A 16,222-nucleotide genomic window follows, 5' to 3' on the forward strand; every position below is an offset into this window, starting at 1 on the left:
CCATTACCACCCACCCCAGTTTTAATGCTTTTCCACATATTCCCTAGGGTGAGATCCCAAACAGGCGATTGATAAAGCTTATCAGTACAGTTCTATACTGCTAATATGGTTATGGTTTCATGGCCCTTAGATTTAAGAAATAAACACATAAATGGATACAATACAGGATTTATTGGTGTTGTGTGTGATTAAGAAGGGGACAGCACAGTGGAAGCCCTCATGAATGCAGGGCCCGCCACTTATCCAAGGGACCACGATTGGGGATATATTTGACTCCACAGCCATCAGGAATAAGCCGCTTCTCAGCCACCATGTCTTCAAATTCATCAGCATTAAATTTGGTAAAGCCCCACTTCTTTGAGATGTGGATCTAGAGATGGAAAGTGAGTCAGGAGGACTGGGGCAAGGAAAGGTAGGTAGGAGGAAGGGAGCTGCACCACTATTTTACCTTCTGGCGGCCAGGGAACTTGAACTTGGCCCTGCGTAGGGCCTCAATCACATGTTCCTTATTCTGCAGCTTGGTGCGGATGGACATGATGACTTGGCCAATGTGAACCCTGGCCACTGTTCCCTGGGGTTTCCCAAAGGCACCCCGCATACCTGTTTGGAGCCTAGATGGGGGACATCATGAGATCAGAAATATGAACATCTACTCATAGTGCTGTCTCCAAGGTCCCTTAGGGCAACCCATACAAGCAACAGGCTGCATACACTACCAAGGAGATTGCTGTTTGCAGCCATTGCACACTGGGCCACCACAAGTAAAGGAACCCAGTCGGCTTAATTAGCTGCAGAAGATGACTCAAAAAGAACCAGTGAGGGGGGGAAAGGAAGGAACCTCAGAATAAAATAGACATTATTATTGCTCTGTGTGTGTGTATATATATATATATATGACTGCATGACCAATGTGATTCTGCAACCTGTACACTCAGAAAAATGAGAAATTATACCCCATCTGATTCAAATGTATGATGTCAAGATCATTGTACTATCATGTGTAATTAATTAAAACAAAAACAAAAAACAGTGAGACACCATGAGGTGGTAACCCCAATTTGATTGCCAGCCTTTCTCCTGTTTTTTTTTCCCTCACCACAGGTGATTCAACATGTGAAATCACCTTTATTCCCTGACATGAAAAACCAAGCCCAGAAGAGGCCCAAGTTAAAGGAAAAGGTTCAAAGCCAACTCACCTGTCAGCCCCAGCACAGGACAACATCTTGTTGATACGGATAACATGGAAAGGGTGGAGCCGCACTCGGATATGAAAGCCATCTTTGCCACAACTTTTTACCATGTACTTGTTGGCACAAATACGAGCAGCCTCCAAGGCTGAGAACAAAGGAAGGCAACAGAGTTAAAACAATATGGTGCAAAAGCACTCACTATAGCCAGTGTGGTACAATTCTGGGTCAGACAGAGAACACAGAAAGAACTAGGGGTAATAAAGAATCTTGCCTCACCTTCAGAGGATAACTGCTCATATTCATCAGATACCATGTGGCCACAGAGTGGGAACTCATCCACTTTTGCCTTTTTACGCCCAAGGTCAAATATGCGGATTTTGGCATCTGGGGGTAGAAAAAAAAACTTTGATAAGTGTTGGGGGAGGGAAGGTAGAGTGATAGGGACTGCTGAATTAGCATGACCAAAGCAGTTTGTGAGTGTCTTAGTACTTACCAGGGACACCCCGGCAGAAACGAGACTTTGGGTACGGCTTGTTTTTACAGTACCGGTAACTGCAGAAGGGGGAAAAAAATTTGATGTGGAGGGGTCAAAAGTGAACCCAACAAGCTATTTATTTATTTATTTTTAAGGGGGGGGGACAGAGAGAGAGAGAATTTTAACATTTATTTATTTTTTCTTAGTTCTCGGCGGACACAACATCTTCGTTTGTATGTGGTGCTGAGGATTGAACCCGGGCCGCACGCATGCTAGGCAAGCGCGCTACCGCTTGAGCAACATCCCCAGCCCCATCCAACAAGCTATTTAAATGCTCGCTCAATATCCCAAGTTTGAGGCTAGCATCAACAATATAGCAAGTTAACCAAAGCCACAATGTCTTGATTACACCTAATTTTAAACTCCTTTTAAAGCCAGTATTTTATAATTCCAGACTTCAAAAGACAAGACTTCCGGGAACGTGACATGAAATCCGCCTCCAAGCCACGTGAGAGGCACCCAGCGCCCCCTGCAGGGCACATGAGGCGGCTAGGCCAGCTATTTCTCATCTGCGTTTGGTGTCCGATAAGACCACATGGTCGAAAGCCCATAAGTAAGACTGGACTGGGCACAAAGGACGCAAGAGGCGACTAAGACAATAAAGTGTGGCGAGACTGCAGGAGAGAGGGTTGGAAGAGGGTGGATGTTGTTTCAAGCTCAACACTGGCACTGCAATGGCACTCCTGAGTCAATCTGCCGCCCAACAAAACCGGGGCAGCGCCAGAGTAAGGATAAACTTTTGAAAAGGAATAAACGGTATAAATGAATAAAAACCAGTAGGAAAAGCACTAGGGAAACATGGTGAAGGAAACCCGTACAGAAGGCTCCACCCAGCAGTTGTCTGAGGGGGCCAAAAGCAATTTTCCAACAGCGAAATTGCAGGGATTTGGAACTTACCACCGGGCGGGGCGGCGGCCCATGGCGACACCAGGATCGTCGGTGACTGTAAGAAAATAAGCAAAGTGAGAATAGAATGTAAGGACAGGCCTCAAACCTCAGCAGAGAAAAGGCAAGGAAGGACACCAAATGAACACACAGTCCAACGTACTCACCGCGCCGAAGGAAAAGAGGCGCTCCCACGCCTGCGCGTGTCTTATATAGGCGGCCGGTCTTCACGCTCAAAAACCACAGAGTCCCAAAGAGGGCGGGTGGACGCTCTATCAGACGTTGGGAACCATAGATACAGCGGCACTCTGCGCCTGCGTGCATGAATAGCTCAGCACATGCGCAGACCTGATAGGTGACTGGGCACCGGAATCGCGGACGGCCTGCTGACGAATGGGGTTTGGACACATAGGCGTGCGAGAAACCGGCTTCCGGCTGGCCATTTTGGGTGTTTACTCTTCACATAAGCTTTACTGTATCTATAATAAACATATATAACAAGAATTGAAAGAAGTATTCCTGATTAAGACTGGCGGAGACCACACAGGTGTACTTTCCTTGCAGGTCTCACTCTAGGCTCGGTGGCCCATCAAGGAAACAATGTTGGAACCTCAACCTACGTTCTTTTGTCAACAGGGAGGGTGGAGCAGGAGACCCACCCCCTGCAACCACCTTCCCTAACCGCAGAGTCTCCCACAGGCCTTGTTGTGAGTCGTGAATCACATCCCAGGTTCCCGTATACTTGGAGGTCAATGCTTTCTTGCAGAAAAGAGGCATGGGAGAAATGTCCACGGAGAACATAGCCCTAAAGATCCTATAATCACCATTAGGCCCGCCCGGCCCACTCTAACCTGGCAGAGGATACTTTGGGGTCCCCAGGGAGATTTGGATCGTGAAAGGAGGGCGGAGGAGCACCTTGGGCCATGCCCGACTCAGGGCCAATTTCTCTGGCTCTGCCTTCGGTGAGACTCAACCTCCTGGCTTGAACACATCTGTTATCCTGGATGACATGACATTTTACTAAGTGGCTACAGGACCCTACAGAAGGCTTGGAAAGATTTCTGGGGTTCACTTACAACAGTGGTGCATGGTCCTTCCCATGCTAGTCCCTTCCTTCATAGAGCTCTGGATCCCCTAATTCAGGAATGCAAACTAGTTGAGAGACTGTGCCTCAAAAAGAACACCGCAAATCAGGTGTTTGACTCCTGACTTAGAACATTTCTGGTTATATACATGAAACAATGCTGTAGTAGACTATCCTTCCTTTTTTCCCTAAAGAGATTGTGATCAATCAGCCATTCCCAAACACTCTGTGGGCCAAGGCATTTTGTTGTCTTCTATGTCTCTCTTTACAGTAGAGGTGGCCACTGTCTTGGACAGGTTAGAACTGCCACATTGTTTCTTCTAGGTAAAGATTCCATCATCTCAAAGAGAATCAGGGAGTCCATCTCAGTGCTTCCATGAGCACTCACATAAGGACTATAGAGGAGACCACCATGGATCTTTTGAAAAATACCAGCACTCTTCCATAAATGCCTTTCTCAACCCATGGAAGACAACAGCACCTTCTGGACCTTGTAATGAAACTGTGAGGAGGCTGTGCATGTAGCTCAGTGGTAGAGTGCTCGCCTAGCTTGTATGAAGCACTGGGTTTGATCCTGAGCAACACATAAAACTAAATAAATAAAAGAAAGGTATTGTGACAATCTACAACTAAAAAAGAAAAGAAAGTTTGAGGGGTGGGGGTTACATATCAGATGTGATAAACATATTCAAATTTTTGTTATTCCAATGGTTTTGGTTTTTCTGCTCAACCCACTCAACTTCATACTAGGTCACCAAAAGCCAAGATCCATGATCTCCAGGCCAGCAATGAGTCTACCTTTGGTTTGTTTTCTTTTCTTTCTTTCTTTTTTTTTTTTTGTACTGAGGATTGAACCCAGGGGCACTTGACCACTGAGCCACATCCCCAGCCCTTTCTTCCATTTTATTTAGAGATATGGTCTCACAGAGTTCCTTAGCACATCACTAAACTGCTGAGGCTGGCTTTGAACCAGCAATCTTTCTAGTTGTTTATCTGATGGCAACTTGGAATAGTTGTAGAAGGTCGCAAAAGTATGCCCTTACAAGGGTTCTGCCCAGGAAAAGTTATCACAGACCTATGCAGAAAAAGGATGCCAGTCCCTCAACTCAGGAAATCAAGCCACTTCCATTGGCAAGGGAGACTCACAGGGACTTGTACCAACCACTGCCTACATTCTCTTTAATAAATAATATTTTTTTATTATAGATGGACAAAACATCTTTATTTTATTTATTTTATATGGTGCTGGGGATGGAACCCAGTGCCTCACACATGCAAGGCAAGCACTCTACTACTGAGCTATAACCCCAGCCCACTGCCTACATTTTCACAGGAGAAAGGTGGCGAGGTTGGAAATTCAAAATATTGCCTTCTGAACACCAAACACTTAACCTTTGGGTTTGATTGTTAAAGATGTCAGTCCTACAAGAACAAGGAAAAAAATGATTAAAAAAATACACACACACACACAAATATATATATATATATATATATATATATATATAGACACAATACCTTTATTTTTTTTTATTTTTATGCAGTGCTGATAATCCAACCCAGTGACTCACGCATGCTAGGCGAGAGCTCTACCACTGAGCCACAATCCCAGCCCCCAAGAATAGGATTTTGAGGGCTGTTCAGAGAGGCCCCTGGTCCTCTTACTGTGACTAGAGCTGACAGTTAAGGAACCCAAGCTGGGGGTACTGGCACATGCCTGTAATCCCAGCAACAGGGGAGGGTGAGGTAAGAGGCTCACAAGTTCAAGGACAGCCTCAACATTTTACTGAGACCCGGCCTCAAAATAAGGAAAATTTTAAAAAAGGGCTGGGGATGTAGTTCAGTGGTAAAGTGCCCCTGGGTTCAATCTCCAATACAAAAAAAAAAAAAAAAGAGGAACCCAATCTCATCCTTCCTTCCTTCCTTTCTTTCCTTTTTTTTTTAATATTTATTTTTTAGTTATTGGCAGACACAACATCGTTGTTTGTATGTGGTGCTGAGGATGGAACCCGGGCCGGACGCATGCCAGACGAGCGCGCTACCGCTTGAGCCACATCCCCAGCCCCTTTCTTTCTTTCTTTCTTTCTTTCTTTCTTTCTTTCTTTCTTTCTTTCTTTCTTTCTTTCTTAAGTTGGTGTTATTTTATTTGGACCTTTATTTTATTTATTCATATGTGGTGGTGAGGATCGAACCCAGAATGCTTCACACATGCTAGGCAAGCGCTCCACCACTGAGCCCCAACCGCAGCTCCTCATCCTTTCTTTACTACGCATAGTCTAGTCCACATAGAGGAATCATCCCACACCGTCGACCTCATAGCCATCATGACCACCATGAGGGTCATGCTACCTCAGCAAGAGAAAGAGCCTCCCAGAAGTAAGAGACTAAGTAACAGTGCTTCATGCCCCCAGGAAGGGCACTAGGGAACTGCTTGCTGCCACCGACGCTGCCTGGCCTTGGCCAGCAGGAAAAGTCCATTCCTCCAGCCCAGATGACACCCAGGGTCTTCTGGAACAAGGCAATGCCCAGGGCCAGCACCTTCTCACCTCACTGCCACAGTTCAGAGAAGCCAGGGATGCGGGTCTCTCCTGGCTGTACATAAGGTGACGGGAAAGGTCACACGGAGAAGAAAACCCCCAAGAATGACCAAAAGCATCTGGGAGGTCATACTAAAGGAGCAGGCAGGTTCCACGGGGCGTAAGAAGAGGCAGAGCAATAATTCCCTGCAAATGTGCTGAGGTGAGAGGCTCATCCACAAGTGGCCGGGCATTTGCTTTGAGTCTGGCACCTATGATCCATGGGGGAAGGCCACTTGCAGTGTGCCATAGTGGGACAGAGTTGTCTGGCTGACCTATACAAGATAGGAAGTCGGATCCTGTGTTAGCCATTGTCCTTAAAGCCAGCTGCTGGAAACCACGGACCCTGCCATTTCATTGTTCTGGCCACAGGCAGAAGCCACCCATGGCTTTCCTCTAAGCCCCTGCTCCAGGAGATGACCCAGGATTCAGGCTGCTCTGCAACTTGCACACCTGGAGCCCAGGGCACTCCCGAGGCCAGGGGAGAAAGACCACGATGCCCCACGATGGATGTGTTTGCAAAACCCCGAGAGTCTTCTCAAAAGCTTCTTTCGCCCCACAGAAAGGCAGAGGTGAAGTCCAAATGGTGAAAGAGTGGAACACAGAAAATCAGTCACAGGTCTGAAAACAACGGAAGGAAATATCGAATAGTGTTATAGCATGGGGGACATCCTGGACAGACAGACCACTCAGAAATCATCAAGTACTAGTTTCATAAGTGTGTTCACATAAAAACCTGAGACTTCTCATGGGCCTCACACACCAGAGCTGTTCAGAAGAGACAGAATGAGGGAAGACAGTGCCTGTTATGCTCAAATTCGGGACCCCCAAAAGACCACCAGAGACCAAGATGGAGGTAAGCAGCAAAGAGGTGTTTATTGCGAGGTAGCTGGGTCCTCCGCACGCACACAGCAACTGGTGACGCTGAGAGGCCCTGAGCCCAGGGTTTGCAGCAGTTTTATATACTCTTTGGGGAAGGCAGGGACTTCACATACATCGTAGCATCTCTTAGCAAATCATCACACACCACGGGAAAATCAAACAACTCTAAAACATGATTAGCACATTCACTGGCGGGAACAAGTTGGGTAGGGGTGATTGATTACTACAAGAGGGGGATTCGTTTGAACTGATTGGGTTAAGCCAAGAGGGGTGTTCGTGCTAAACTACACGGTTTCCCAACACATTGTCGACCACCGTAAACTACTGGGAGGGTCATCTGGCATCCCAGGTATTTCCCTGTCTCATGCTGACTGGTGGCTGCTAGGGGGTTGCTATGGGTCCCCACCTAGCCTGACTGAGTCAGGGACACCTGGGGCAGCAGAGCTCTCCTGTTATTTGTAGATAAACAACCTAGCAGGGTGGAAATGTGCCTAGGAGTGCTCTGTGGGTCTTTCCAAGGACAAAGGTTACGTCCCTTCCTTGGACAGGCTTTGCTCTGAGGTAGAGGCTGGTTTTTCATGCCAAGATAAGTACCCCAGCCACAGCATGTGACAGGCACCCTCAGGGCACGGGCAGTTAGTTCCCTGACTCAGAAGCCCAGATGGGGGATGAGTTTAGGATGAGGGAGCATTGCTCAGCGTGGAGCAGGAAAATGCAAAATCCAACACAATAGGATAGTACCTTACACCGGCAGAATGGCAAACCTTACACAGGTGGACTATAGCGAGTGAGCTTTGGGGATAAGAGAATCCTCTGGTAGTGCTGCTAGGGATTTAAACCACCCGCTGGTCTTGAAGGATGAGGGCTGACATCCTTTGAAATAAGGGCACGGATGCCCTTTGAACCGCAGCGTGGACTATTACATAGCAGTAAGAGGGAGAATTCCTGGCGCACGCAATAATTCGCAAGGTTCTGCAGAGAATCAGGCTGCGCGAACACCAGCCCACCCAGAAGCTGCTGCAGGCTGCACACGTGGTTAGGTTGACGCAACACTCTTCCAGGGACGAAATTGTATATATGGGGAACAAGATCACTGGTTTCCACGGGAAGAGGGAGGCCCAGTCTTTTAAAGGTCAGCGGCGGGGGGCTGTGTCTTGGCCGGGGTAGTGGTGAGAGGAACTTGGGCAATGGATGACTGGACTGGCCCAGCGCCCCACGCCCGCACTCGAGCGATACCCGGCGCGGCTTCCTCAGGCTTCTGAGGCTGCATCACTGTCGGGCAAGATGCCCAGGCTCGGGGAACTGCGGGGAAGAGTCACCCGCCTCCCGGGTGTGCTAGGCAACTTCCGGTGAATCAAGAATTCGAAAGTCCCAGCGCACAACCCAAAGACGGCCCTGCAGCGTTAGGTGCGCAAGGGAGAGCAGCGCAGCCGCACTCAGCTCCAGCCCCAAGCACAAAACAGCCCCAATGCACTATAGCCCCGCCTGTGGGAGCGCGAACGCGACGGGGTGGACTCCATTGAGCAGAAGAAGCGTCCGTCACAAGAAGGGGGGCGGGACGCCCTTTCGAACTGAGCTTCCTTATTGGTGAAGCTAGCCGGAATGGTAGGGCAGGAGGCCGGGAGGGACCTTCCGGTGGGTGGGGCAGCCGAGGTGGCGTGAGGCGGCGGGGGCGAGGGGCGTGGCGCGGCGATGTTCCCGCGCCTGCGGCTCTCAGGCCCCCCTTCCCCTACGACCCGGGCGCCTAGACGGTCCCTGCGGAAGGAGCCGAGGGGAAGCCTTCCCGCTCGCGGGATCCGGGGCCCTGGAGCCCATGGGCCGCGATGAGCCCGCCCGTCCCCTTCCCTCACAGGTCCCCGTTCTGAGGGTCAGCACGGCCTTCTAGAAGGTCCGGGACGGATTCGTAGCGCTCCCAGGGAGACTGGGAGACGGGGAAGGAGAACTGGCGACCACACGGGGCTGGCGGTGTAGCGCGGCCGCCCCACCTCGGGCCACGCCCCACTCGGGCCCGAGCTCTCTGGCGCCGCCTGTGGTGAGCTTCACGGCCCCGGGGCCCCGACGTGTGGCGGCCCCTCTGCATCCCAGCCCGCTGCGTTCGCGGAACGCTCCTGAGTGTGTCTCTGGGCGGGTTCGCTGCGAAGCACGGACGCCCCCTCCTCCTGCACACAAGGTGCTGTGCACAGTAGGGCCGAGCGGGCAGCCTGGTCGCGGGAGGACGTGGCGCCTGTCAGAGGCGTCTGTCCACGCTTCTGGAGATGGGGACGCAGGAAGGTGACAGTCTCCCAGTGTCACTCGACAGGGTGGTCTGCCACGGGGGATTCCTGTTGTGCGCCAGGACGACCAGTGGTTGGGCACCGGCTGGGGCCCTCTCACTTCCTGGGGAGGTAGGTCAAGGTGAGCCCCGCAGAGAAAGCCCTGCAAACGGGAACCCGCCCTCCCTCCGTCCCTCTCCGTGCTTCCCACGCTGCAGCGTGCCTGGGAACACCTGCCGAACTGGTTCCCACTAAGGAGCCTGGAAAGGCTGGTTGCCGCCTTCCTTCCCTGGCAGGCGGAGCCTCCCAGCTTCTGGGTGTTGCTGCACAGGCCTTCCCGAGGCGTGGGGCACGGACACCCACCCCGAAGACTGCTGGGCTCCACCACACTGCCCTGGTTGGTCTTCCTGCCGGTCCAGGGGCTGCCTGTAGTTTAGTCACCTAGCTGAGCACTGAGCGAACAGCAGTCTTGGAAGCCCACGGTCTCTATTCAATAGAGTCGCTTGCCCGGTGTGGAAGCCCTTTGCGTTTCCGTTCCTCTCCTCTGTCCCTATTGCTACTTGGTCATCTGCCTTTTTGCTTGTTGGTTGGCTCCAGGTCTCTACCTGGTAACACAGGAGCCTTCGATCACATCTTGAAGCTCGCTTTCGCCACTCTATCAAGTCTTTCACACACTGGTTTGAGAAGTTGTTGGGGGTCAAGTAGAAAATTTTAGTCTTCGTATCATTGCAATTCCCAGGCTTTTCCTAATGGTTTCTGGGGTTTCTTTGCCTTGGGCTAACTGGGCAAGCTCCCCCAGTTAAAACCCTGTGCATCTGGCTTTTATGACCCAGGTCAGGGGGCCCCCTGGGGTTCTGGCTCTGGCTCAGGTCTCTTGGGTGTGGGTCTTGGTGGTGTTGGTGTTGGTGGCATGGAGGTGGTGTCAGCTGGGATTGGGGGGGGGGGCTTTAATGCCTCCCTGCAGGGCCTCTCCCTAGGGCTGCTCAGGCCAGAGCTTTCCCAGAGCCAGGGATCAGAGAGAGGGGGAGGGAGAGGGCAGGAGGGAGCACCCCAAGTCCAAGCCACAGTCTTTGTAGGACCTCATCCCCTGATGCCCTTCACCCCTGCTGTCGTTTTTGTAATTGGTCTCATAGGTCAAACCAGGAACAGTGCAGGATAGGAGAATGTATGCAAGGAAAGAGGTTGTTCCCACCTGGCACTGTAAAGCACAAGGTGGCTGCTGGCGGGCACCTTGGCTCAGGGACTTGCATGTGCCAGTCCAGGTCCTAAGCAGGTCCAACTCTGGAATGTGTCCCAGGTGTAAGCCCACCCTCAGGACCCAGATTGAGTGGCTTTCCCATCTTTGAGTCATCACAAATTAAAACACAGACAACCCCAACAAGGAAGGAGGATGTGCCCTGGAGAGCCTGGTGTGACCCTCAGACCTTCTGTGTGTGCTCTCTGGACCATGCTCATGGAGCTTGTGCCGGCCGAGGTGGGTAAATCCTGTCCCTGCAGTTTGTCCTGATGACAGGCTCAGGAGGCCCTTTCTTGTCACAGCAGCTTGTTCAGCATCCCAGGAATCCCCTCTAAGCCTGGGGGGCTGGACACTCCCCGCCACCTGCAATGTCCCACCCAGGGGCTGGCGAAGCTCTGCATGAGGTATGGGTGACTTTTCTGCAGCAGGCTGGGCCTCTCCTCTATCTCCACCCCAGAAGGAACCATGAAGGGCAGGTGCCCAAGAGTGGAGAGGTGTGTGCCTCGTCATGGCGCAGGCACAAAAGTCCCTTTCCTAGGCGACTGCCTCACGTTGCCCAGGTCCTGGGCACTGGCATCTCAGTTGGGGCAGTTGGCAGCCTGGGAGGTGGGGACGCTGAGGGATGAGGTGAGACACAGGGAAGAAACTTCCCTCTGGCCTGAAGGAGGCTGTTGGTGCCTCATCCTTCCTGGCCTGCACTCAGTGGAGACTTCTCCATGGTGCTCCTGGTGGTGGCTCTGAATCTGTCAGGGAGCTTCCCTGGTGGTGAATGCTTTTGCTGTGGGCTGTCACCGCTGGGCAGCACCTGGGCCCTGGCAAACAGTTCCTGGCGCTTTCCCCAGCTGCCTTGCACATCTGGACTTCAAGGTGGGCCTTTCTTGTGTGGATGTGTTCTTTTTTTTTTTTTTCTTTTTAATAAGTTTTTAAATGTATTTTTATGTGGTGCTGAGGATCAAACCCAGTGCCTCACATGTGCTAGGCAGGCGCTCTACCACTAAGCTGTAACCCCAGCCTGCAGATGTGTTCTTGGCATATGGGGACAGCCCCTCAGCCAAGAGGTAAGGCTAAGGGTCCTGAGGCTCCTCAGGAGGACACGCTCGGCTCTGTGCGCCCGCACACTCTGGAGTCGGCTCTGTGCACACCCACACTCTGGAGTCATCTGTGTACTTGCTGTCCTGTCCATCCCTCTAGCCTCTGAGAGAATGGAGCCAGCTTTCCCATCCTTTGAGGCTCTGCAGGGAGAAACGGGGAGAAGCCTTGATTCCTCTGCCTGGGATGATCTCAGGGGGCCTGGTTGGAGCCTCATCTTCCCAACCCCAGCTGCCCTACACCCTTGCAGGGGGTGGGGGACGGGCTCTTAGCAGCCTGCTGTGCAGAGGGGAGAGCCAGACCCCATCCTGACGCGCACAGCTCACCCTGACTTAGCCTAAAGCTGCCTCCTCCTCACCCTACTGCCTCCCTTAAGGATCCTGGAGGAGCTTCCCTAGAGTATCATAGCCTGTGCTCCAGACCTGTGGGGTCACCAGCAGCTGTCCCCATGGGCCCCCATCTCTAGGTTGAACCCAGGGACCCCTTGGGAGCAGCATGCCTGCCCCTTGGCACCTGTATCCAGGGCCTCTGGAGCCATCTTTAGTCAGGGGCCTCCACTCCTGTCCCTAGGGAGACCTAGTGCCCTGGTCACAGCTGGAGAATGGGCCCTGGGACACACTCTCCTGGGCTGGCTCCCTTCTGCTCCTGGCATCTGTTTGCCAGCAGGCCCAGACAAGGGGTGTGCTGGGGCTGGGCCACCACCTCTTGGGCTCTGTGCCCAAGGTGGCTGGGCCTGGCTGAGGTGGCCGGGCCTTTGAGCCCTGCCTGCCTCCTCCTAGCATGCCCAGTGGGTCCTCCTGGATTTCCTCAGTGTGGCTGGCTCACAATCAGGATGGGGCCTGCACACGGGTTCCCATCTACCTGCCCTCCCCTGGGAGGCCCCTGGCCAGGATGGGTCTCCAGTCTGTGTCCCTCCTGCCTCTCTGCCCTGGTGGCCTCTTCTAGCTCACTGCCTGGACTGGCCTGTCTCCTGTCACCAGGGGCATATTTCACCCCCTTGGCCCCTGCCACCTAGTTTGGCATTTTCTTCTTTTCCCCTGTGTCTTTTCGCCCTGTGTCTTTACCCTCCAGAAGTGATGTGGAGGGGAGATTGGGGAGTTCTGGTTTAGCCCTGCTCAGCTTGGGAAGTTCCTTGGCTCAGGCCCAGCAGCTGGGGCTTGAGAGGATGCAAAGCGGGGTTGTCTCCTTGAGGTGGGGTCAGTGCCGGTGCTGGGAGGAGGTAATAGGTTTGGTGTGGCTCCATGCAGGAGGTGGGTGCTCCAAGGTGTAGTGTCCTGGGGACACGAGGGCTGGAGGGGGAAGGACATTCCTGAGGAGGACCTCTCATCCCCCTAGGTGGCAATGGATCTCTCTGTACGTGGTTCTTCTGGTCCCTGGCCTCTCCATTTGGGCAGCTTCTAGAGGCTTCTGGAGTGTGGGATACCTTCCCCACCCCACCCCTGCCATTGATCACAGTAGGAGTAGTGGCAGGGTAGGGCTGGGGTTCTGGTTTTATCCAGTAGTCTCCTGCCAGCCTCTAGGGTGGTATCTTCTTGGGACTAGTGAACTGGAGCCTAGTGAGCAGTCCCACCCCAGGTGGAAATGAATGAAAGAATGAAGTGCTGTTGTCTTCCCTTTGTTCCCTTGGCACTGGGGAGTGTCTCATTTTAGTGGAGCCACAGGCTCTGACTCTCCTCATGCAGGGGACACTGGTGTCAGCCTCACCCAGCAAGCCGTCTTCCTCGCTTGTTTCTGGCTCTGTTGTTTCTGGTAGTTAGGCAAACCTTGGACATCTTTGCCTTTCCTGTTGCCTCCCCTGTTCTTGTCCGTGTGTCTGGGGTAGAGGTTCCTCCTTAGGAGCACAATTTTGGTCTTGTCCTGCTCCTGTGCTCCCCCTGGTCTCCTTCCTCAGCCTTCTGTTCCAGTCCCCCTCTCCCCCATCAACTACTAAGACTCTTTCGTGGCCTAGCAGGTGTTAGCATGAAGGTAAGATCTCTCTCTGGACAAGCAACACTGTCGTAAGTTGCACCCACATGCTAGCAAATGGTGAGAGTTTAGACTGGACAGCAGCTAGCACAGCCTCTCACTGAGGCCATGGATAGGTGCTTCCCCCTTCTGTGTCCCCACATCTGCTGGATCTCTATGGAAGTGGAGAGCAGTGGAATGAGTGGAGACACTGAAATTTTCAGGAACCCTGCAGGGAAATTGCAAGATCTTTGGGAACTTTTGGGATGTGCCTGGAGTAGCCCCTCAGAGATCTTAGGGGAGGTGCCCGAGAACTATCCAGAGTTTTAGGTGGAGTCCTCTAGTTCCCTCAGCTCACAGAGCCTTCATAAGCATTGGGGTTGGGGTCCCCAGAGCACTTGGATGATGTCTGGAGCACTCAGGTAACCCTTTGGGGGTCCACCCTTTTGCCGAGGATTGGGTGCAATTACCGAGTTTGGGACCCCAAAGCCCTGAAGAGCCCTGGGCAATGGAAGCCAAGCCCAAATGGGAGACCTCAGAAGTCCAATGAAGCTCAGGTACATGACTGGCATTGAGTCCTGGGGAAGGCCCAGAGCCCTAGGGCGCCCTCCAGTTTCTCAGGTCCTTGGCAATACACGGATGGACCTGGCAGCCCTTGTAGAATGAATGAATGAAGTGGGGAAGATAACACGAGTGGTCACCATTTGCTTTCTTCCCTCTCTTCTGACATGCCAGACACCATAGTGATCAATTATACTTAGCCTCCTACTCTGTCCTCACCTGCAACAGATTCGGTACCCAAGACCTAGTGGGCCATTTTGTCCCCAAAGTCTCAATATCTCTTCTTGGGATGCTCCAGGCCCAGCTTCTGTTACTCTTGTGCTGTTCCTTCTTTCCACAACAGCTAACTCTTCAAAGGTTTGGGGATGTCAACCTTGCCACTACTCCAGGTTCCACATAGGTTCCCATTGGTCTCACCTGCTTCTGCCCAATCCCCAGCAGGGCTCCAGTTCAACACAACAATCCTGAGCAGTGAGTCACTTCCTCCTCTCAATGTGCTTGAATATATGTGTGTATTTATTTTTTTATTTTAGTACCAGGGATTGAACTTGGGAGTACTCAACCACTGAGCCACATTCCTAGCCCTATTTTGTATTTTACTTAGAGACAGGGTCTCATTTAAGTTGCTTAGTGCTTCACTGTTGCTGGCTTTGAACTCGTGATTCTCCTGTGTTGGCCTCCCAAGCCACTAGGATTATAGGAGTGTGCCACCATGCCTGGCTCCTTTACATTTTAAATGTACAAGAACCATGTATTACTTTTGGGATCACAACATTGCGGGAGTCTAAGATGCAGCAATGAGAAATGGTCAGGAACCACTGTGAGGGTTATTTGCCCTGCTAAACTCATCATGTGGCCATAGCCATGAGCACTTGCATGTGCAGGCTCTGCATGGTTACTATGCCCGGTTGAGTCCCACCACTTGCAGCAAAGGAGCAGATTACTGAAGCATGGGCCCCATCCCTGGCTGGGCCTCTGCTTTCCTGCCCTCTGCTGGCAGTGTGAAGCCAGACATGCAAGGCATAACATGGATATGGCATTCTATCCTGAGTTTTTATCACCTACTTTTTTTTTTTTTTTGTACCAGGGATTGAACCTGGGGGCATTTAGCCACTGAGCCACATCCCCAGCCCTTTTTTTTTATAATTTATTTAGAGATGGTCTCACTGAATTGCTGAGGCTGGCTTTGAACTCATGATCCTTCTACCACAGCCTCTGGAGCCACTGGGATTACAGACGTGTGCCACCACACCTGGTTTATTACCTTTCAAAAATACATGTAAACTGGATGTGGTTGCACATGCCTGTAATCCCAGCAGTTCAGGAGGCTGAGGCAGGATGATCACAAGTTCAATGCCAGCCTCAGTAACTTAGTGAGATCCTGAATCAAAAAAATAAAGAGCTGGGGATGTGGCTCAGTGCTTAAGTGCTCCTGAGTTCAATCCTGGTACCAAAATAAATAAAAATACAAGTAAATGTTGATATTATAAAATATACAGTAAGGACAGAAAACCTGGGAACTAAGTAGGAATACAGACAGGTGAAGAATTTGATTATCCACAGATGAGGGAACACTGCAGTCTTTGGAGCTTCCCCACCTTGTCATTAAAGCAGCAACAATCTCAGAAGCTGAGGAATGACCCACAACCAACCTTTCCATCCCTGGGCCCTCAGATGCTGAGGTTGTCTGGTGTCAGCTTTTCCTGTTGAAAACACCTGTGGACAATGTTATACATGCAGTTTTACCCACATTTCAAGTGGGTTCTCGTGTAGTTCGTTGGATGATTCTTACTTTTATAGGTAGTTACAAGTGATTTGGGAAATGAGGGAATAAAACCCACAAAACACAAACATACATATCTATGGGTAGCATTTGATCACTTCCCCAAAACAAAAATGCAGAACCAAACAGGCAAAGCCAGATAGCAATCCTTCAAACCCAAGTTCCAGAGCCCCTATGTCATGGGAGCCCAACTTCTCCCTCAGTAGG

At 51.5% G+C, this 16,222-nt stretch overlaps 1 protein-coding gene, 1 long non-coding RNA gene and 1 other non-coding gene across 3 annotated transcripts; 1 reads left to right on the forward strand and 2 right to left on the reverse strand.

The window, feature by feature from the left end:
- Positions 1-152: 152 nt before the first annotated feature.
- Positions 153-2,777, reverse strand: Rpl10 (ribosomal protein L10). Its single transcript, XM_005340636.4, has 6 exons — positions 2,623-2,777; positions 1,684-1,742; positions 1,467-1,574; positions 1,197-1,335; positions 449-611; positions 153-370 (listed from the first exon to the last, which is right to left on the reverse strand). The coding sequence occupies exons 1-6, from the start codon at positions 2,643-2,645 to the stop codon at positions 218-220; spliced, it is 645 nt and encodes a 214-aa protein (XP_005340693.1). The 5' UTR covers positions 2,646-2,777; the 3' UTR covers positions 153-217.
- LOC120891002 (small nucleolar RNA SNORA70) lies at positions 660-794 on the reverse strand. The gene has a single exon (XR_005735446.1). It is a non-coding gene; the product is annotated as a small nucleolar RNA SNORA70 (small nucleolar RNA).
- Positions 2,778-8,070: 5,293 nt separating the features above from the next.
- LOC144371658 (uncharacterized) lies at positions 8,071-15,708 on the forward strand. The gene is made up of 2 exons (XR_013431625.1): positions 8,071-9,533; positions 10,699-15,708. It is a non-coding gene; the product is annotated as an uncharacterized LOC144371658 (long non-coding RNA).
- Positions 15,709-16,222: the final 514 nt, after the last annotated feature.

Source organism: Ictidomys tridecemlineatus, chromosome X (assembly GCF_052094955.1).
Source record: "Ictidomys tridecemlineatus isolate mIctTri1 chromosome X, mIctTri1.hap1, whole genome shotgun sequence".
NCBI lineage: Eukaryota > Metazoa > Chordata > Mammalia > Rodentia > Sciuridae > Ictidomys > Ictidomys tridecemlineatus.

Coding starts and splice junctions, on each gene's coding strand:
- Rpl10 (XM_005340636.4), bottom strand. CDS start 2,645: ATGGGCCGCCGCCCCGCCCGGTG. Junction 1,743..2,622: donor GGCCGCCGCCCCGCCCGGTG/GTAAGTTCCAAA, acceptor CCCCTTCTGCAG/TTACCGGTACTGTAAAAACA. Junction 612..1,196: donor TCCTGTGCTGGGGCTGACAG/GTGAGTTGGCTT, acceptor TCCCCCATCTAG/GCTCCAAACAGGTATGCGGG.